We start from the raw sequence: 21,355 nt of genomic DNA, 5'->3' as shown, positions 1-21,355 counted from the left end.
GCTGTTTCAGCCGCTGGCATTGCTAGCAGAGTGACATTCCTGCTCTCTCCTGCCCTTTACCCCAGACATGTTCCATATACCAGGAGTTACAAGGTGTGAATGGGAGCATGTGAGTGTGTTATAGAGCTGGTGATATGAATGTTTTTGGTAATGGAAATTTACGTAAGCCAGTTTTAAGTCTGCATTACACCTCTAGATCAATGCCAGGCATATTACAGTGGGGCTGAAGATCTGTTCCGGAAACCAGAAAAATGAGAAATATTGCCATTTTTTGGAAAAATTAAAACTAGCGAAGAAACAGAATGGTAACATAATACTAGTGACCATAACATGGGTTCTATGGAAATGACCTTAATAAATAATCTCCGTATAATAATGCAGTTGAATAACTCAAGTAGAGTTTATTTCAGAAATATCAGTGAAAGATAAATGTTAGTCATCTTTGGTTACTGGAGTGGCAGTAAAAATAAAGTAAAGGAATGTCTTGCCAATTGCAATAGCAACCATTTATAGCACCATCTCAAAATAGCATGCACATTTAACCGAAGATAAAATAAAAGCAACAAAGGAGTGTTATGTGTTAACATTTGAAAACTTTAAATACAACAAAAAAACTATGACAGAAATTTTGGTAATAAGAAAAATATATGTCCCAAAATCTTTATTACACACTGTACAAAACAAAATATTGCACTTTTAAATCAGACAATAAATATATACAAAATTATTTTACAGTTGTTTTAATTTAAAAAACTGCTTAATCAATTAAAACCCATTATTGATTAAAAAGATAATGATCAGGAATATCCTCCTTTTGCAGTCATCTAGGACACAACTGACCACGTCAAACACTTTTTATACAGTAGTGATAGTCTGATTTTCAGTGATGAGAACCCATTGTGTAGGAATACGATTACTAAAATTGTTTTTACAATATGTTTACTAATTACAATTCAATGCAGTCTAGTCTACTAATGCAGGGTCCAATTAAAAATATGCATTCAGGCTTCCAATTTGTGCTATGGTTGGAATGTGCAAAAGTGAGATGCCATCTTCAGCCTTGTGCAGGCTTCTCCAGAGTAAAGCCAAATGTTTAGACCTATCAAGCATATAATTTGCAGTCCAGAAAAAGATTTAATTAAGGATGTCATGGTCAGAATTTACTAACGCACAAAAAAAAAAAACCCCACCCTTGAATGGATAATGGTCACGACAAAAATTAAGTTAAATGAAATTGATTTCTTATGCTTCTATCTTCATATTTTCAACTCTTTCCTCTTACTTTTTTCATGTCTGGAAAAATAAAAATATTTATTGAAGAGATAAAGTTGGACAGGCACATTTGGCCAGTTATTGGCTTTGTTCCTTATTTGACTATGTGCAAGAGAATAGCACTCATGAATATTTCATTTCCAGCTCTTATAAGGAAATCCTGAGTCTAATTTAAAATCATGCCACAACTTTGATCATATTTCAGTGAGAATCAATAGGAGCAAAGGAAAACAACACCTCATTTATTCAAAAGCAGATCTATTGCTGTTTTGAAAATAATGACAGCATCTATAATGCATACATATACATATAGGAATGAAAAATTAAATGTACTGTGGTGTATGTACTAACAGCTAATCTTATTAGCTGTGAGATTGACCCTTATTCATAGTTGAAGATCAGGCTGCTTATGAAAATGCAGTCACTGCCAAAATCTTTATAGCTACAAGCCACTGCTTCTATACATTTAAATATCTTATTAAATTTGATAACACAATGAAAATAAAAAAGGAAGTCAGTTGCTGCATTCCAAAATTCTTGAAAATAATTTAGTGACTTTGGCTTTCTTATAAGTAAAGGACAGTAAGCATTATCTGGTCCTTTTTAGATAATGTTCTTCTTCCCCCAATAAAATTGAACTATAATGACCTATGAAGTTCTATAGATGATGTACCATGATATTCTCCTCTTAATCCAGACATGAAAATGTATAAAAGATTAAAAGTTTCTTTGCAGTGAAGTGGACAATACGAGTTTCCAGCAAAGTTTCCCCTCAAACACATCAATCCACAATGCTGTCAATGCTGTTTTCATCAGCCCCATGTATCCATTTAACTATTATGCCTACTGTCTTATTTACAAGTATATTCTCTGAACAGTCTAGATTTAATGAACCTGTTTTCTCATCTCTTCACTGCACCATCATGAATTTTCCATAGAAGAATTATACTTCTTGACATGACTGACAGCACCTTTGTTTGTAGAGATCTATTAAGCATAACTTTAGATGTTTTACAAATGTACAGTAGTGAGTTGTATCCTTGCATTCGCCTTCTGAAAAATATAGTTAAACATTAAAAGGCTTTATAATGAATAAGGGATAAATAGTAAAAACAATCATCATAGTTACACAAACAATGGTTTGATGGTAACTCTTGCCATGCAAGGTATTTTCCATCTAGCAATAGGGGTTCAAATGCGATCACAGATAATATGACTGGTGATCTTATCTTATCCACTTATCTGTTTTCCATTTCACAAAGCTATTCCACAATTTGGTAAAATCAGCAATGTGTTCAGAGTCTCATATATGAATTGTGCTGGCCTGGCTGCGTAGGGAAACCTATATATGACTAACTTATAACATGGTAGATTCTAACTGGTGCTTTTAATTCTTAAATATCAAAGTGATTCAGAACTAGAGAAAAGTATAGCAGGGACAATAAAATGTTTGTTGGAGAAAATGGCTTTACCTTTGATGTGCAATCAGATGCTTGTAAAATCATTAGGGTACTGTTTGAGTTGCTCTCTAAATATAACTACTACAAATATCTCCGTGCTCAGATATAAATAAATGTTTACGTACTGCCACAGGAAGTGACATTGCAATGTTGCCAGGTCATTGGTCTCTTCCTCCACCCGCAATACTGATCAGCCACAGGTTTGTTATTCTTCCTGTGTATACAGTTTACTCGCCGTGACTGGAATCCACTTCCACAGTCTACACTGCAGGGCCTCCATGGACCTGTCTGCCAATACACATTGCACATCTCAGAAAAACAGTTTCTTCTGACAGCTGATCTATGGAGAAAAAAAAACACACACGACAGTTAATTTTTATTTCTGTGCTTGCTCCTTCTTAGCTTAGAGTTATTTGTTATGCATCAGTCATCAACCAATGAGAAGAAATACATTCTAGTTTATTTTAACTGCTGCTCCATTACCTTGGGCCGGAAGAGGAGGTTACTCACTTTTGGCAGTAACTGATGTCCTTCAAGATGAGCATCTCTGTGGGTGCTCCACAGCCAGTGTCAGCTGGTCTAGAGCCACAGACTGGATTCTTCACAGCAGTGCCTAGGAGGGCCACATACGCGCAGTGAGCAGGGTGTGCGAGTGCCACATGGTGCAACCGCGCATATAGAGCCAGTCTCCCTTCAGTTCCTTCCCCACCCAGAAACTCTGCTTGTAGAAAAGGTCTCCGAAGTAGAGAGGAGGAGGGGAGGGTAGTGGAACACTCACAGGGACGCTCATCTTAAAGAACGTCAGTTACTGCCAAAGGTGAGTAACTTCTTCTTCTTCGAGATGTTCCTGTGGGTGCTCCACAGCAGCAGGTGACTGCAAAGCAATATGTCCTAAGGAGGCAGGGACTTCAGATCTGGCAGGTAAGCTGTACATAACACAGCCTTGGCAACTCTTATTGAGGACAGTGGTCCATAAGAAAGTGCACAGAGCTTTGCAAACATTTGGTCAGAAGCCCATGTGGCTGCAGAGCATGTGTCCTCAGAGGGATCTCGCGGAGGTAAGCCCCGTGGTATAGCGAGAGTGTTATGCGTCCGGAGGGGGAAGGACAAAGGCAAAACTGTGCCAAACTGTGCAATAGGGGCGGCTGTGGCTCCCGAGCCGGGGTGCTGGGCTCCCGGGCAGACCCTTTGAAGTGCCCACTCCCGCCGCCTGGCCCTGCCTTGGCGGCTTGTCTGCAGGGAGCAAGTGGCCCAGCAGCTAAATTGGCACCCCATAGTGTGGCGCCCAGGGGCAACTGTGCCCCGAGCTACACCACTGGGTGAGCCACAGACTGCATGGGCTCAAATGGAGGTACGTGGTGTGAGTTGGTTGAGCTGGTAGCATAGGGCTATGCAGTCAGAGATCCAATGAGATAGTCTTTGAGAGGATATCTTTTGTACTTTCTTGCATTCTAGTGTGGATATAAAGAATGTGGGCGAAACTCTGAAAGGCCTTGTTCTGTGAATGTAGAATGAGAGCGCCCTGCAAACATCAAGGGACTGCATCCTTGCATCCAAAGTATTGGCATGAGGTTTGGGGAAAAACACACGTAAGTGAATGGTCTGGTTTATGTGGAATGAGGAGCACACTTTGGGGAGGAACTTGTGATGGGTATATACTGTGACTTTATTCTTGAAAAAGATGATGTATGGAGGATCTGCCAACAGGGCAGCCATTTCTCCCATCTGCCAGGTGGATATAATTGCCACTAAAATGCAGTTTTCATAGAGAGACGAATAAGTGAGCAAGTGGCCATGGGTTCAAATGGGGGCTTGGTGAGAGAGTTGAGAACCAAATGCAGGTCCCATGGCTCCTTCAGTGGAGTTATGTCAGGATATAGAGACTGGAGGCCCTTCATAAAGTGGTTTGTTATAGTGTGACAGGGTGAGGTCACAGACAACCCCTCGGGGGTGCCTCCCGGGGTGCTGACACGGCCACTGCCACTTGCCTTCCCGCTCTCTGGGGCTCCTCACCTCCCGGTCCTGCTGGGCCAGCTCCTCTGGTCTCCCCCAGCCAAGGCCCCGAGCTGAGGTCCCTGCCCCCACCAAGAAGCAGTACAGACACTGAACCTCTTCAGGTCCAAGGAGAGTGCAGTTTAGGGCCCAGCCTCCTGGGATATCACTCCCCCAGATGGGATCAAACCTCAAAGAACTAGGTAAGCCACCTTTAACAATGAAAGAGGGAATGTGCACACTGGTTGCCCCTCCCCCCGGGTAACAATCGCTTACACTGGGTTTGATAGAAAATAAAAATGGTTTCATTAAGTTGAAGCAGTAGGATTTAAGTAGTAATAAGTGAAAACAGGTAGAGCAAAGTAGGTTACAAATCAAAAGAAACAAAACCGCTTGGCTAATTCTATGCTGAAACCTCAGTGCAAATTTAAACTCACCCTAACGCCTCTTTTCCAGCTGCCAGTCTAAACCCAGGGCTCTCTTCCCCACCCTGGGGTCTCAGGCTCCTTTCTTCAGGTGCAGCCCAGCCAAAAGACCCCCAGGCCTCTGCTCTCCTATTCTTTTTGTTAAAGGACTGAGGCCACTCCCTACCAACCACTGCTCAGGCTGAAGAAAAAAGAGATAATTTAACAGTTGAGGGTAACACCCTCCATATCTCTCATTCATACATTTGAAACCCACAAAGTATTCCCCACGCCACATGTCTAATTTTACACACACAAATGATACATACAACAGAGTAAGATAAAGAGAACCAGTGGATTATGACATGAAGATTGATGGGTTACACAAAATGATTCGCTCAAAACACTTTTGAGATATGTATATTCATGTCCAAAAATCCATTTCTAAAAGCGGGGGGGAGGGGTTTGGTGGGTCTGTCATGCTCCTTCAGTGGAGTTATGTCAGGATATAGAGATTGGAGGCCCTTCATAAAGTGGTTTGTTATAGGATGAGTGAAGATTGTGTTATCGTATATTTTTGTATGCAATGTGGTTATAGCAGCTAGGTGCACCTTGACAGAACTGACAGAAAGGTTGGACTGCTTTAAGTACAGGATGTAGTCAAGGATGACAGGTAATGGGGCAGTCTCAGGAGAGATGCTGTGAGAGAGAGCCCAGTGTGTTAAACGTGTTCATTTATCAGAACATGTTTTACACATTGAGGCTGCTCAGCCGTGTAAGAGCACATTGTGTACTTGGTCAGAGCACTGTAACTCTATGCCTGAGACCCAGCCACAGACCAGGCCTTTAGATGGAGCCTGAGGAACCACTGGTGTTGGGTCTGTAGACGTGGCTGGTATATCATCCTGGGGTTGCATGGCAGGGAAATAGGCAGAAACAGTGCCATTTTGTTGAGGAAGGGGAACCACAGCTACCTGGGCCGATTTAGGGCTATGAGAATAACTCTCACCTTGTCTCACCATATCTTGAGTCTTGTGCGGTGGAGGAGAGGAAACAGGGGAAAGGCGTAAAGGAGGCGGTGACTGGAACAGGATAGAGGGCACTTTTTGTTGGCGCTTGTGGTGAAAAGGTCTATTAGAGGGTGTCCCCATCACATGATGATCATGTCTAGTGTAGCCTATTAAGTTGCTTGCCTATCATGCTAATAATATGATTGTGTTGATTTAGATTAATTCATTAATATAGTATAGAGGTAATGGTTAAGAGCCGTAACGCAAGAAGTTTTCCAAAGGCTGTAACAGGCTGTTTGCAAGACAGCAGAAGCTAAGGTTAGCAGATTTCTGTGGCTGAGACATGGGTCTCTCCCAGACACAGGTCATAGCTTATTTGTAGCTTTCCTGGACTGCAAAGGGGAACTTATGTCTAGGACCTTTCACCCAAATAGGATGGTGGTAGGAAAATACTCAGCAGATGCATCATTATATAAAAAGTCCCAAAATAACTAGTTCAGGCTGAACTGAGTAATCAGCACACGGCATATGATAGATGACCACAAAGGACCATGGTAATGAATTGATGTATATGATAATAAGTTGATAGCAATGATACACTGACCTATAGAAAAAGGACTCTTCAATATTAGAAATATCCTCTACAGAATATGTATCAAACATGTCAGCATCAGCGTAACATATAAAAGTGGGACCCCAGCCAAGGGGCGATAAGGAGAAGAAGATGTAGTCCTGGGAAGGGCCAGAATGATGGCCACTGGGGGTGAGGGAAGGTGACGATAATGAGAAAGATGATGGGCTAACACCTAAGATTGTTCTAGAAGGAATTATGTAAGTATATGGAATGGAAATATGGACGTACATTCCCTATCTGTCTTATGAAATTGGGGTGTTCTTGATTGTGCTAACTGTATTAATAAACTAAATTTGTAAATATATAAGAGTTTCTATAGCGTGAGAGTTGCAACCATGCACATCAGGGTTCCCAACCACAGAATAATTGAATACTGGGCTTGATCCTGGGACAAAAAACCTGTCAACCCTAAATGTGGTCATTAGAAATTAACATGTAATCTTGGACCAGGCAACACTAGTAACCCCTCATTTATCTGCCACTCGTGCTGTTGAAGTAATGATCTGCTCAACACATCAGCTGTGATGGTAAAAGCGCCTGATAGGTAACATGCACTTACAGTGATGCCATGGGAGAGGCACCAGTTCCACAGGGCAATAGCTTCTGTACAGAGGGTGTGGGAATGGATGCCTCCTGTCTGTTTATGTAAAACATGCTGGCAACACTGTCAGGCCGTGTCCAGACTCAGGGGTTCTTTCGAAAAAAGTAGCCTTTTTTCGAAAGAACTTCCCCTGCATCCAGACTCAAGCTGCGTTCTTTCGAAATTATTTCGAAAGAACGCGGCTTTTCTTTCGATGGCGGTAAACCTCAATTTACGAGGAAGAACGCCTTCTTTCGAAAGTTCCTCTTTCGAAAGAAGGCGTTCTTCAATGTAAAGAGGCCGTCTTTGAAAGAGAGCATCCAGACTCACTGGGTGCTCTCTTTTGAAAAAGCGGATTTCTCTTTCGAAAGATCCGCCTGCAGTCTAGACGCGATCTTTCGAAAGAGGCTCTTTCGAAAGATGCTTTCGAAAGAGCCTCCTTCGAAAGAAGCCTGCAGTCTAGACATAGCCCCAGTGTATATCTTGACATGCTTGTAGGCTATTGTTGGAAGTAAGTGTTGGCAAGCTAGTTTTATGGCTCTTCATTCAAATACATTTATATGGAGGACATTTTCTTTTTGTGTCTAGAGGCACTGTGTTGTTGAATTTTCCATGGGTGCTCCCCAGCCCATGAGGGAGGTGTCTGTTGTGATAACAATGGAGGGAGGACTCTGGTGCTTGAAATGGGATTCCTATGCACAGGTTCTGTGTCTTTGTCCACTATAGTAATGCATTTTTTATCATGGCTGGAATGGAGAGAGCTCTGGTGAGGGGATGGTAATTTGGCCTGTAGACCAAACTGAGCCAACGTCGTAGGCACCTCATGAATAGGCATGCATTGGGGACAACTGGGATGCATATCACCATGTGGCTGAACAGCTGAAGGCAATCATGTGCCGTGACCTACGCCATCATGCGTAGCTTTTGAACCAGGTCCCTGATCTTCTCAAATCTTTCAAGAGGCAAAGATGCCTCTTGACCCTTGAGTCGAGTTGTGCCCCTCTCAACTGTATGGGCTTTACTGGTGTAAGCACTGACTTTGTTTCATTTATTAGTAGGCCCAAGTAGTGGAAGCAAGTCATGACAGAATGGATATCATGATGGGACTGTGCCTCTGATTTGCAATTGATCAGGCAGTCATTGAGACAGGAAAAAATGATGACATCAAGTTTCCTTAGGAAGGTGGTGATTACAGTGAGCATCTTGGAGAAGATCCTAGGTGCTGTGGAGAGTCCAAATGGCAGGACAGTGTATTGGTAGTGGCGCGTATCTAGGACAAAGCGGAGAAAGTGCCTATGAACAGGATGAATGTTAAGGACTCTAAAGTCTAAAATTATGAGCGTGGTCCATGAAGACGGGGACGGGGTAGGTGGAGAGAGGAAAGAAAATAAAGGGGATAGTATATCCTGTACAGATTGATTGTAGCACCCAATTGTCAGATGTTATGCCCTGCCATGCGGTGTGAAAGGTCAGAAGCCAACGACTGAATATTTTGTCAGAAGGTAGTGACTCTGGAGCAGGGGAAGATGTTTTCAGTTCCTTGACCAATGCCTCAACTTTGCCTGTTTTGTTAAGGTGAGTGGTTCATAGCACTGGTTTGATCATGTCCGTGCTGCTGCCTGCTCCGACCATGTTGTTGTTGAACCTGGTGATCTTCTATCTGTTGGTAGTAAGTGCATGACGGATATCTGGTCTTGGGTATAGTTAGTACCTATATTTTCTCCTTCTGGTTTTAGGCGTATGAATACCCAGGGAGTGCAGAGTCACCCTGGAGTCCTTCATGGAATGGAGGACCTTGTTGGTTTCTGTTGAGAAGAGCGTCTTGCCCGTGATCCTCCACTGTGGACTGTATTTCCCTGGGAAACACTGCAGAGTTAAACCAAGAGGCTCTCCTCATAACTACCGCAGTGGCTGTTGACCTAGTGGCCATATCGACTACCAAAGAGCTAGGTGGGGGTAGGTGAACAGAAATACAGAACCCTTTGGGGGAATGTAATATTTTCTATCAGCTCTCTTGCAGGTGGGCAGTATGGTTGCAGGGGTCTGCCAAATTATATTCACAGGGTCTATGATAGCAGGATTTATGGGCAGAGCAATATTTGCAGTAGGGGAGACCTCTAGTATGTTCATAAGCTCATGTTGAGTGTTGGAGAATTCCTTCGTGGCAATATTTAAATCCACTGCCACCCTTTTAAAAAGGTCCTGGAAGGACATGAAGTCATTGGCTATTGCCGGAGGTGGTGGCATTATTGCTTCATTTGGTAGGTATCAGGAGAAGTATCCTGATCCTGATTCACGGGTTTGCTGATATTGTGCATTTTTCTGGTGCCTCTGAGGAGATGGAGACTGAGGTGGAGGGGAGGACACATGTTGTTTGTCCATCTTTTTGATGTGCTTTCTCCTATAATTACATGCCCATGGGCTCCAGTACTGCCACTGTGCACTGTATGGCATGGGCAGTGGCATCCACGGGCGTGGTCCCCAGGGAGGAATTGTGTCTAAACTGAATATCTAAAAGAGGGATGTGAGCTTTGACATTTACTTTATGGGGCAAAGATTTCAGCCCTAATATTTAGTGAAAATGCTTTTTAAATGCTCACAATTTAGAAGGACAAGGTGGGTGAGGTTATTTCTTTTACTGAATGAAGCTTGTCTCTCACCAAAGAAGTTGGTCCAATAAAAGATAGTGCATATTATAGCACCCACTTTGTCTTTTTAAGGCCTGGTCTACAATACCAAGAGCATCGATCTTAATTATGCTACTTCAGCTACATGAATAATGTAGCTGAAGTTGATGTACTAACATCTACATATAATGGGGTCTTCACTGCAGTGAGTCAATGGCAGATGCTCTCCTCTTGACTCTGACTACACTTCTCATTCTGATGAAGTAGTTGGGTAGATGGCAGAGGATATGACAATCAATTTATTGGGTCTTTATTAGATGTGAAAAATTGACTGGATCAATTGTTGCCCATTGATCCGGAGGATAGTACTGACATACCCTAATAGCCCTGGACAACATGGCTACAATATTTTTACGAAAGAAATATTCACCGTTGGGTCTCGTTAACCTGAAAACATGATAAAAACATGTATGTGCAGATTACATATTCTTCCCATACCTTTGATTATTGGGTTCACATACCCACCTAGACATTTGATATCATGTGGGACAGACTTTTCATCCCACTGGTCAATTTAAGTCAGTCTTTAATACTGGGCAAATTGTTTTATTAATTTTTGAGGTTATGTCCACTCTATGTATGCCCTCATTCAGTAAAACTCTTAAACACATTTGAAAAAATCCCACATATGGCAACATAATCTACTGGAATTAAGATCTCGTTGTGTGTCAAACCTGTACTTTTCCTACTTAGAAGCTAGGAGCTACTTAGAAGCTAAAAACAAAACAAAAGGATGCCTAGAGAGAACATAACTCTAGAGAACAGATCATCAAAGTTACAACCTCTTCTTTATTCAATTTTCTAACTTAGCCTAAATGTAAAAGCATGTACCGTTTTGGCATCATGTACTTAGAGCAGTGGTTCTCAACCTGTGGTCCGTGGACCCCTGGTGGTTCATGGTGGTACTGCAGGGGGTCCATGGAAAATTTAAAAATAAGGCGGGCTCAATCCTTACTTTTTTTCTTTTATTTTTCTTTATTTATTTTTCTTTTCTTTTTTCCTCCTCCAGGGAGGGGGAAGTCAGTGAAATTTTAATAGATTGAAAAGGTCATTTTATATGATCAAAAAGGTTGGGAACCACTGACTTAGAGGAAACATAGGGTATGTCTACACTACAACGTTAATTCGAACTAACATAGTTCGAATTAGTTAATTCGAACTAAGCTAATTCGAACTAACGCATCCAGACTAAAAAACTAGTTCGAATTAGCGTTTTGCTAATTCGAACTAGCACGTCCACATTAAGTGGACCCTGAACCGGGCTTAAGGATGGCCGGAAGCAGTGCCGGCAGAGCATCAGAGGAGGACTTAGAGCGTGGAGATGCTGTCTCAGACTAGCCGAGGGCTGCGCTTAAAGGGTCCCGACCCCCACCCCGGACAGACAGTTCTCAGGGGTGCCTCGCTTGCAAAGCAGTCATGGCTTGGAGTGCCCGGACTACCCACACTGGGCACATCACAGCACTCGGCCATCAGCCCGGCTGCACTTGCCGCAGGCTGCCATCTGGGGAGAGGGGGCAATTGGGGGGCTGCAGGAGAGCTTCCATCCCCAGAAGCCCGCAGAGCCAGCCCAGTCCTCCCCATCGGGGGCTCGTGCCCCATTCCTCCCTCCCCTCCTTCCACTTACCCTTCCCTAGCCCCTCTTCTTGATGTACAAAATAAAGATAACGTGTCTTCCAAAATGGAATCTGTCTTTATTGAACAAAACTGGGGGAGACTGGGAAAAGGAGGTGGGAGAGGGGAAGAGAGAGGCTGGGAGAGGGGAGGGCAACTAAAATGATGAGGGGTTGGGAACAGGTCCCATATGAAGAGAGGCTAAAGAGACTGGGACTGTTCAGTTTAGAAAAGAGGAGACGGAGGGGGGACAGGATAGAGGTCTCTAAAAGCAGGAGTTGGGTAGAGAGGGTGCATACAGAAAAGTTCTTCATTAGTTCCCATAAAGAAGGACTAGAGGACACCAAAGGACAGGAATGGGTAGCAGGCTTCAAACTAGTAAGAGAAAGTTGTTCTTCACAAAGCAAAGAGTCAACCTGTGGAACTCCTTGCTGCAGGAGGCTGTGAAGGCTAGAACTACAACAGAGTTTAAAGGGAAGTGAGATCAAGTGATGGAGGTTGGGTCCATGGAGTGCTATTAGCCAGGGGGTAGGAGTGGTGTCCCTGGCCAAGGTTTGTGGAAGGCTGGAGAGGGATGGCACGAGACAAATGCCTTGGTCACTGTCTTCGATCCATCCCCTCCAGGGTCCCTAGGGTTGGCCGCTGTCGGCAGACAGGCTACTGGGCTAGATAGACCTTTGGTCTGACCCAGGACGGCCATTGTAAACTCAGGGCTCAGGGTCAGGGGTCTCAGTGGACCCCCTTGATTCTCTTGCACACCTGCTCCTGGGTGGCCAGGCTGGCAGCTCTCCTGCCCTAGACGGCCACTTTCCTGTGCCTAGTGCGGAGATCGTGGACGAGGTCCACGATGTCCGCACTAGCCAAGGCGGGTGCCCGCCTCTTGCGGTTCCGGGCAAGCTCCCGGGAGCCACCAGCCTGGTCCCGGGAAGAGGGGGAGGGCTGGGGGGCATCGGGTGGGTGGCTCGATCCGTGCCAGGTGCAGGGTCTGCTGGCTGGGTGCTGGCAGGCTTGCATCTGGCACGGGCACCATAGCCAGCCCGTGCCCCTTTAAGGGGCCCGGGGCCGGGAGGGGGGCAGACGAGTTTCCCTGGTGTTGGCCAGAGTGGCCACCAGGGAAACCTGGGGAGGGCTAGCCTCCCACTAGTTCGAATTAAGGGGCTACACACCCCTTAATTCGAACTAGCTAGTTCGAACTAGGCTTAATCCTCGTAAAATGAGGTTTTCCTAGTTCGAACTAAGCGCTCCGCTAGTTCGAATTAAGTTCGAACTAGCGGAGCGCTAGTGTAGCGCCTATGAAAGTTAATTCGAACTAACGTCCGTTAGTTCGAATTAACTTTGTGGTGTAGACATACCCATAGTGTGTATTTTCAAAGAAACACCTGCCGTATTTCAGTGCTTACAAAAATTGATCCATCTGCTGCATATTTTGATGCCCAGAAAAGTTTTGTAATTTTATAAAATTTAGTCTTCAGCACAGGACTTAGGCCAGAAGGTAGACTTAGTTGATTTTAATTTTTTTCTGGACACAAACATACAGTAGGATAAGTAAAAATCTATCATGTACAATACATGTGTGGCCCAGTGCAAAAAAGTCCCCATTTCTCTCGGCCTATTTAGTCAGTAAGTTATTCTAAGGTAGAGCCATGCAGTGTGGCCTATGTTAGTCCATTTAGGACTCAAATAGTGAAAAGGCATTGTTACTGTTCCAGAGGAAGGTAGGGCTTGAATCGTATCGTGGTGTCTGACAGGCTGTTGTTACCTTACCAACTCAGAAACAATGAAGGGGGCGTGTTTTATATCTGAGATTTTCAGCTTCCATTACAATTAACAGTTATAGTTAATTAAAGTGATACCTGAAAAGAAAAACTTGTATACAATCTTTAACCTTAAATTAAGAAGTTTGCATCTATATTTTCTCGCCATTCCTCTTTCCTGTCCATCATCCTTAGATATTTCTGGACTCTGCCCCCTATCTCAGAATAATGTTGCCTATTGTGTGGTTAAATGTTGTGCTTTGAACAAGGGACTGGGAATCAAGACTCCATGGGTCTATTCCAGGCATTGCCACTAACATGCTGAGTGCTCTTGGGTAGGTAGTCAGTTAACTTCTCTAGGCCTTGAAATTACTAGGTCTGTAGCACTGGAATACTAATAATTGCCAATTCCCTGGGGAATTGGCTTAATTCCTTGTTTATAAAAGGGCATTAAGATATTGGATGACAGATATTGTTATGTCGTGGGGAGTTTCAGAGTATAGGAAGAAATCAGTGGAAAGGCAGAGAGCTGGAGTAGGTGCAAGTGTCCATTTTATTGCATAGCACAGAACTCACTAGAACAAGCCCAGACTAGCTGGGCTGACCCCAGTGACCTACTCAGTTACCATAACAACAAGATCTATATCTACAACCCAATATACAACATATTCCTCCCCCCTTAATAAAAATGTCCCTTTAAGAAAACAAAAACTAACTATGAAATGAGGGTAGAACGCCTCAAGTTCCCAGCTGTGAGTTAATTTCAACTAAAGGTCCAGCCGTTGAGGAGGCCTCCTTTCTCTAGGTGGATTACAGCGGACATCCGGAGTTCTCGCACCCGAAGATGTTATGGGTGCAGGCCTGACACTGGGCTGGGAACTTGAAGTGGGAACAGGTGAGGCTGTTGGATCAGCCTGCTCAGGGAGGAGGTTATTGTTCGCTGCTGGTGGTGATGGAGGAGGAGAGTCAGGAGCAGGTGATTCTTGACATGGTAGCTCACCAGCAGTGGGAAGGACGGGCAACTCAACTGGAGATGTGCCTCGGGGGCAGGAATAACCTGTCAATAACTGATCTACATGCCGCCGCCAGATGAGATCTTTCGCAGTCCGGACAGTATAGGAAACAGGTCCTGTTTGAGCAATAATAGTGGCAGGGACCCATTTAGCTCCAGGAACATAGTTCCGAGCCAAAACTGTCTGTCCTGGACTAAAGGTTCGGTCTTTTGCTCTGGATGCACGCCTGATAACTTGACCTTCCTGCTGACGTTGCACAATTTGTCGTGGTTCTGAAGGTTTCAGCAAATCAAAGCACGTGCGTAGCTGACGTCCCATCATTAGAAAAGCCGGGGACACTTTGGTTGTAGCGTGAGGAGTGTTTCTGTAGGATAGTAAGAAGGTGTCCAGACTCTTTTGTACGTGTGAATGTTCTCTAACCGATTTCAAAGCTTGTTTCCTTGTCTGGACAAACCTTTCAGCCAATCCATTTGTGGCCGGGTGATATGGTGCTGAAGTGATGTGATGGATCCCGTTTGCTTTCATAAAATTTCCAAACTCCTGAGACACAAACTGTGGACCGTTGTCACTCACAAGTTGTTCAGGAATACCCAAATGACAGAAGATTCCCCGTAATTTTTGGATAGTACTCTCAGCAGTAGTGGAAGGCATTATACAGACTTCTGGCCATTTGGAATGAGCATCTACCACCACCAAAAACATGTTACCTTCAAATGGGCCAGCAAAATCAACATGAATACGTTGCCATGGTTTTTCAGGCCAGTCCCATGGGTGCAGAGGTGCCAATTGAGGTGCATTCCTCACACCCTGGCAAGAAATACAAGCTCTTGCCTTCTTTTCAATGTCACTGTCCAAACCAGGCCACCAAAAATAGCTTTGTGCAATTTCTTTCATGCGCACCATTCCACAGTGACCTGAATGCAGTTGCTCTAACATCTGTTGTCTCAGTATTTTTGGAATAATGACACGCATTCCCCACAACAAGCACCCCGAACGGGTTGATAACTCCGTTCTCCTGGACATGTAAGGGACAAGGTCAGATGAGACCTGAGAGTTCCGTAGAGATGTTCCACGCATCACTAGTTCTATTACTTGGGAGAGTACTGGGTCAACACGAGTTGCTCTCTTAACTTGTGCAGCAGTGATGGGCCTGTTCTCTACCTGCTCAAAGTAAAAGATTTCCTTCTGGCCACTATCTTGATGTTTGACTGGCAAAGGCAGCCTAGAGAGACCATCTGCATTGCCATGTAGAGTGGCTTTCCGATATCTGATCTCATATGTGTGTCCTGAAAGCCACAATGCCCATCGTTGCATACGACTAGCAGCCATTGGTGGAATACCTGAGTGTGGACCAAAAATTGCCATCAGAGGTCGATGGTCAGTGAGAAGTGTAAACTTCCGTCCAAACAGGTACTGGTGAAATTTCCGAATTCCAAAAACGATTCCCAATGCGTCACGTTCAATTTGTGCATAGTTAGTTTCAGCTGTGCTTAAGGTGCGTGAAGCAAAAGCAATTGGTTTCTCCTCTCCTGAGGGCATAACATGTGACAAGACCGTGCCCACTCCATATGGGGAGGCATCACAAGCCAACTGTAAAGGTAAGGATGGATCAAAATGCGTCAGGAGCTCTGCATTTAGCAATGCATGTTTAGCCTTGTTAAATGCAACATCACAGGCGTCAGTCCACTTCCAGACCTTGTTCTGGCCAAGGAGCTCGTGAAGTGGTTTTAATAGTGTGGCTAGCTGTGAAATAAACCTTCCATAATAGTTCAATAGTCCTAGAAATGAGCGAAGTTGACTAACATTTTGAGGGGGTGGAGCTTCCACAATAGCCTTAACTTTTGAAGGGGACTTATGAAGACCAGTAGCATCAATGATGTGTCCCAAATATTCAACAGAGGGCTGAAAGAATGCACACTTATCTTTACGGACTCGTAGGCCATACTCTTCCAGTCTTTGTAGGGTAGCCTCTAAGTTCTTAAGGTGATCCTCCTCATTCCCACCCGTGACCAGGATGTCGTCAAGATAGCACTGAACTCCTGGAAAGCCACACAAGATCTGGTCCATAGCTCTCTGGAACAAGGCTGGAGCAGAAGTTATTCCAAAGGGTAAGCAACAGTAACGATAAAGTCCTTTATGAATCACAATAGTCAACAGCTCTTGGGATTCCTCCTCAACTTGCATCTGTAAATATGCTTGACTCAGATCAATCTTGCTGAACCTTTGTCCCCCAGCCAGGCCCGCAAAGATGTCATCGATGCGAGGAAGGGGGTATTGCTCTGCACATAAAACAGGGTTAACAGTGACCTTAAAATCCCCACAAATCCGAATAGAACCATCTTTCTTCAATATTGGAACTATTGGAGTTGCCCATGTACTATGGGTAACTGGTATTAGGACTCTATTTTTGACTAGGCGCTCCAGGTCTGCTTCAACTTTTGGTCTGATAGCATATGGCACAGTTCTGGCCTTCAGATATTTTGGTTGGCTACCAGGTTTAATGTTCAGTTTCACGGTGATTCCCCTCATACTTCCCAGATCCTCTCCAAAAACAGCAGCATGTCTCTTTAATATATCAGTCAGACCTGTTTCTTCTTTAGTCATCCGGTGCACTTCTGCCCAGTCCAGTGGGATCTTCCTAAGCCATGATCTCCCCATTAAGGCTGGGTAATGGCCTTTCACCACAAACAGTGGTAATTCTGCAGTCCGTCCATTTAGTTCCACCTTAACATCAGTAGTGCCCAATAGGGGTACTGCTTCTCCTGTATATGTCTTCAGAATGATCTTTGTTGCCTTAAGTGGAAGATGCTTCAACTTTTCCTTATACACCGAGTCTGAGACCAATGAAACTGCTGCACCAGTGTCCACTTCCATGCGTACCGGTTTGCCATCCAACAGTGGGGTTACCCAGTATTCATGGGAGCCCCCTTTCAAAGACAAAACATAGCAGGGCACTTCTTCTTCAGACAAGGTGTCGCTTTGATCATCAGGCATCTGCTCGATGGTATGCAGATTTTCCTTTTTGTTCCGCCAGGCCACAGGCCTCTTTTTCTTTTGTTTACAGGCACGCTCAATGTGTCCTTTTTTTCCACACTGTCGACACACTAGGTTCTTACACCAGCATTCTGCGGCATGGTGACCTGTCTTACCACAGCAGTAACATTCCTGGCTCCCCACTGTTTTGTGAGTAGGTTCTTGGGACATTTTATGCACCCCAGGGGGTGCACTAAGGTATTGTGCTTCCTGTGTGGCCAGTTCCAGGGAGACCGCAATATCAATGGCCTTCTGTAAGGTGAGCTGAGCTTCTGTTAACAGACGCCTCCGTATAGCTTCACTGTGCAGGCCACACACTAACCTGTCACGTATGGCATCATTTAACATCTCCTTAAATTCACAGTGTTCAGCAAGCTTTTTCAAATTGGCTACAAATTGTACAATGGTTTCACTTTCTTTTTGGTCTCTGCTATGGAACCTGTACCTTTCTGCAATTACCAGTGGTTTTGGAGCATAATGTGACCCCAGGATTTCCACAATGTCACTGTAAGATTTGGTCTCTGGCTTAACAGGGAGCAGCAAACTGCGTAGCAGAGAATAGGTCTTAGCCCCTACAACACTTAAAAATATTGGCACCTTCTTCTCTTCTTTAATGTCATTTGCAATAACAAAAAGTTCAAAACGCTCAGTATATACGTGCCATTGCTCTACAGTCTCCTCAAAAGGTCCCAGTGGCCCTGTAAGTGTAGCCATGGCTGCTGCACTCCCCCCTTTTTTTTTCTTTTCCAGTCTCTGGGCTCCTTGATCTTAGTTTCAGTTTGCACAGGGTAGCAGTCAGTTCTTACCCCCACCTTCCAGAACAGCCAGAAAGAGTTTGTTTTCTTACATTGACTTCTACTTCTTTTGTTGCTGGAGGCAGCACAGGTATCCCATCCTCGTCGCCACTTGTTATGTCGTGGGGAGTTTCAGAGTATAGGAAGAAATCAGTGGAAAGGCAGAGAGCTGGAGTAGGTGCAAGTGTCCATTTTATTGCATAGCACAGAACTCACTAGAACAAGCCCAGACTAGCTGGGCTGACCCCAGTGACCTACTCAGTTACCATAACAACAAGATCTATATCTACAACCCAATATACAACAGATATTATAATGTAAAAAGTATTATCTAAAGCATTTAACGTGTCAGAACAATTTCTGCCCTGCTTCAAACTTCGTACCTCTTTGTTTCATCACAGTAAGAGTCTGGAACAAGAGATCCATTGCGATGTTGACATATAACATGGCGGTGCTGCAAACCCACAGCACGGCCTACACAGCGACCAGAACACTAAAAAAAATAAAATATAAAAAATACCTTATGTTAGAAAACATAACCTTTATGTAGGTCCACTTAAAATATAAGTTATCTGCTTGCTTTGATATCCTAGTGCATGGTCCATTAAAATATTGTTTCTTTGTATGTTTATACCAAAAGGAGGATGAAAGACATTTAACACAGGTTTAATCAGGCCACTTTATTCATAGATGTCTAGGGCTGTCTGGCAGACAAAAGTGTTTAGTGCTGGTGAACCCATGTTATTCTGTAGTTACCCAAGGGGCCTTTATCAGCTCCTCCACTTTTCCCATCCAAGTTCCTCCAGCAAATCCATTGCTAGAAACTTACCATCCAACCCTCCCAGTAAGAGGGTTAAGGTGGGCTATGCGAATGGGGGGGAGGGTTGGTTTCCTTCCATACCAGCCATAAGAATCCCCAACCACCCCCATTTATTCCTTTAATGAATATCTTTTAAGTCCTTTTCTAAGCCATTTATCAGGTCACTGTATACCTTTCCAATGGAGTACCTGCACCTGACATCCATGCTACACTTAACTAATGAGTTGTGACATATGTCCTACTGCCCTTCATTGATGCATGAACAAAATCCTTCCTGAACCCTGTGGGGAAGGCGAAAAACCCAATTGCACTCAAGCTATTTAGTGGTAAGGGAAAAATTCTGTGTCAATCTCCCCACCCCGCAAAAGGGGGAAAGTTGTATAATGCTCACAGCAGCTCCTGACAAAACTTGGTGTTTTAGCATATAAGGGGGGAGAGGATGGGACCTGCTTCAGCCTGCTGCTTGGAAAAAGGAGGCTTCAGGTGTAGGATTGTCCCTTTTAATCCTGCTTTCCTAGAGCATGAGAGTCAGTGATCATGCCAGTGCCTTTTTCAGTAGCTTTTATCTCTCTCCTCCTTCCCCACCCGCTCCTTTACCACCCTAGTCCTGAAGCACTGTTACCTTCATTTGGACAGCCAGCCAACCCATTAATTAGCCTGTTTAAAGGTCCAGGGTGGTCGTTGTTATACAGTAGTAAACACAGTTAAGAAAATAATTAATAATGAATTTTGATTGGGCACATAGGACACATTGAAGAGAATCTGTTCCAGGATTGGTTATACTATATGCATCTCTCAGAATCAGACTTCCATTATGAATATTTGCATATGCAAGTTCAAAATTTTCTTTTTACAAATAGTTTCTAAAATTCACTTAAAATTAATGATTTCTTCAAGCAAATTCTTCTGGTAAATGCCCTTGAAAAAAGAGCTGCTGAGATGGACATAAAAGGGAAAGCATCATAACTGAACCCAAGCCAATTTTATATGAGCTAATATTTAAGCATTTATGGAAATGTTTCTGAAATGTTTATTATCGTCAAACAGTAAACACCATACCAGTTCTCTTAAAAGTAAATTCAAAAGTTATTGCAATTTGCTATTAATTCATTGTAACACAAATGTAAAAAAAATCACAATTCCTCTTAAAATATCGTATCATCTATTTATAAAGCACATCCACATATGCTTGCCTTTGGTGGATTTTAGAGAGACAGCTATGGTTCCCAGTACAAGTTAAATAAACGCAAATGTACCAAAACTGGGGAGGGAAGGAGAGAAAACAAACCAGGTTGTAAAATAAAACAATGCTGATGTTAGGATTTCAAAGCATATGTTTGCTTTCTGTGCAGGGCTCACTTGTCTGCTAAAACCTGCATATACCTTGCCTATGTCTCCATAGAATATCTTTTCTTTGACTGGTAAAGTAAACTTTCTATTTCTATGGCAAAATAAAGGCAGCAAGACTTGTAAAACACTGTCTGACAGCGAACAATGACTATACCTTTGGGATTCTTTCGTTGTGCCTGTGTGCAGGCACTAGCACAACAAGTCCTAATGCCAATTAAGGCTCTCTAGGTACCACCACAAAACAAATAATATTAACTTTGGGAATATAAAGGAACACCCACAAAGATTTCCAACAGTAAGCATGGAGGTGGGAACATAAATCTGAAGACTGTGATATGATGGCACAGCTTTATTTACAGCGTATTTCCAGTCAAGGTTTTCAGATGATATATTACCTGTCCCCAGGAATGAATTATCCACTCTGTACATGAATGAACTATACATCTCTTTTTCTCCAATGGACTATCCTTGCTGACACAGGCATCTGGTGACAACCTCAATGTAGTGCCATTTGCTTTTGCTTGTTGACAAGTTACTTGTCGTTGGCGAAATCCATTACCACAGGAAGCAGAACACTCAGACCATGGACTAGTCACCCAACTGAGGATGTAGAATAAATGGACAGTAAATATGAAAGTAATACAAACGCAATAGTATCTTACAGCAACTTCTCTAAAAATAAAAACTACAGAAACTTAATATTGTAGCTGCAAGTTTGCCCAAATTCAGCTCCTTAACATGAGAAAAACATGAGCCAGTATTATGACCTCCTAGGCAATGTTTCTTCTAAGACAGGACTGAAAGGGATGATTTTCAGAAGACATCCTTTTAAGAATATATGCCCTTACAGAAGTTATGGACTTTATGCAGAAACTTACTGTGTGAATGTATTTGGCCTGTATTATCCCAGAGGTCAGGCTACATGGCTCTCACAGACTCAC

General features: G+C 43.5%; 1 protein-coding gene across 6 annotated transcripts in view; it reads right to left on the bottom strand.

Moving 5' to 3' along the window:
- Positions 1–387: 387 nt before the first annotated feature.
- ADAMTSL3 (ADAMTS like 3) overlaps positions 388–21,355 on the bottom strand; it is a 395,806-nt gene continuing 374,838 nt past the window's right edge. For 4 of the 6 annotated variants that reach the window (XM_006139251.5, XM_014581638.4, XM_025179582.3 and 1 more), the window contains exons 28-31: positions 20,810–21,014; positions 18,628–18,737; positions 2,858–3,072; positions 389–2,325 (exon numbers count right to left, since the gene is read on the bottom strand). In XM_006139251.5, coding sequence (XP_006139313.3) covers positions 2,216–2,325; positions 2,858–3,072; positions 18,628–18,737; positions 20,810–21,014 — 640 coding nt within the window. In that variant the 3' untranslated portion in view covers positions 389–2,215. Of the gene's footprint in view, positions 2,326–2,857; positions 3,073–3,242; positions 3,346–18,627; positions 18,738–20,809; positions 21,015–21,355 lie in introns of those variants that run through there. The other 2 variants (XM_075897127.2, XR_012895741.2) reach the window with 2 other exon arrangements.

This window comes from Pelodiscus sinensis, chromosome 14 (genome assembly GCF_052426305.1).
Source record: "Pelodiscus sinensis isolate ZL-2025 chromosome 14, ASM5242630v1, whole genome shotgun sequence".
NCBI lineage: Eukaryota > Metazoa > Chordata > Testudines > Trionychidae > Pelodiscus > Pelodiscus sinensis.
The sequence above is the reverse complement of the archived record's forward strand: the minus strand, read 5'-3'. Positions and strand labels throughout refer to the sequence as shown.